General features: G+C 41.0%; 1 protein-coding gene across 1 annotated transcript; it reads right to left on the reverse strand.

The window, feature by feature from the left end:
* Window positions 1-560: 560 nt before the first annotated feature.
* On the reverse strand, window positions 561-1,058 carry LOC125855903 (uncharacterized). Its single transcript, XM_049535555.1, has 2 exons — window positions 865-1,058; window positions 561-744 (listed from the first exon to the last, which is right to left on the reverse strand). The coding sequence occupies exons 1-2, from the start codon at window positions 1,056-1,058 to the stop codon at window positions 561-563; spliced, it is 378 nt and encodes a 125-aa protein (XP_049391512.1).
* Between the last annotated feature and the right edge of the window lie 448 nt (window positions 1,059-1,506).

Here is a 1,506-nt window from a genome sequence, read left to right on the forward strand (position 1 = left end):
GACCAAGGTGCGGGGTGAAATTCTCTAGATGCCGGACCAAGGATTTAGAGATACCTAACTTATCACTTTGCATGTAATACACTAGAAAAGGATTGCTATTACTAGGATTACTGCGTTATGAGATTATGGGGAACACGTATACCCTAGTTATTTCTCTTATCTTGATAACAACCAAAGTTGAGTTTAATTATTGATTACAATATTACTTATTACTATTTGTTTTACACAAGCACAAACCCCCCTTTTTATTACCTGTTTCTGGAAATAATTTGACTAATCGAATATAGTTGTCGGTTAAAAGTAAAGTCTAAACCATTTTCCTCGTGGGATCGATCCCAACCTACAAGTTGGGTTCTTTACTTGATAACGATCGCTTATGCTTCTGAAAGGAGGTGTAATTTGAGCGTATCAACATCCGAAAGAGCATTAAACTTCATAGGCAGATATGGCGTCACAAAAGACAAGGTAGCACCGGGATCAAGTAAAGCATAAACATCAAGTTGAAAGACTTTCAACATAGCGGTAACTAGATCAAGAGAACCCTCTTGTTCACCACGAGTCTAAAGTGCATAGAATCGGTTTTGCTTGGGAGCATTGGAACCCAAACCACTAGGAGGAGCTTGCTTACCCTTTCTTCCTTTAACCGTAAGCATTGGGAAATCCCTCCTCTTATGACCACTCTTACCACAGCCGTAGAAACCATCCGTGCAGGCTAAGCACTTACCCTCGTGCTTCCTTCCACACCTAGCACAAGTAGACATGGGCAATGAAGATCCACTACCATTCCCTCATTGAAGCTTAGGGTTAGACACCCTATCTTTGTTGAACTTAGGAGGAGCGTTGGAGGAACCTTGACCGAAAAACCTTTGTCGAAATATAGAACGACCATGCCCATTAGACCTTGCATGAGAGAAATTACCATCACCAATTTTAGCCCTCTTTGCCTCCCTAGACCTTTCCTTAAGTTTATCCTCTTCGATCTGTTGAGTATGAACCATAAGATGAGAAATGTCCATGTCATTAACAAGCATGGCGGTACGACATTCTTTAACCACCATTTCAGACACACCCGAAACGAACTTACTCATCTTTGCCCTAGGATCGACAATCATGGAGAGAACATATCAAGATAGTTGTGTGAACTTTAAATTAAAGCCTATTCCTTCACACTCATATTTACTTGATGAAGGTTGATGAATTCAAGCACCTTTGCCTCCCTCATCTGAAGGGGAGATAACCTATCAAGGAAAGCAACTTTAAACTTTTCCCAATCAAGAGGACCCACATCTGGTCTCCCTTCTTTCCATTGGTTGAACCAAATTTGAGCAACACCTTTAAGTTGATAAGCGGCCAATTCTACCTTTTCCACCGACATCACTCCCATGATCATCAACACCTTGTAAATCTCAGCAATAAATTGTTGAGGATCTTCCTCAACCTTAGAACCATGAAACTCTAGAGGATTCATTCTAGTGAAGTCCCTCACTCTAGATGCTGTCGTACCAA

This window comes from Solanum stenotomum, chromosome 2, assembly GCF_019186545.1.
Source record: "Solanum stenotomum isolate F172 chromosome 2, ASM1918654v1, whole genome shotgun sequence".
Lineage (NCBI taxonomy): Eukaryota > Viridiplantae > Streptophyta > Magnoliopsida > Solanales > Solanaceae > Solanum > Solanum stenotomum.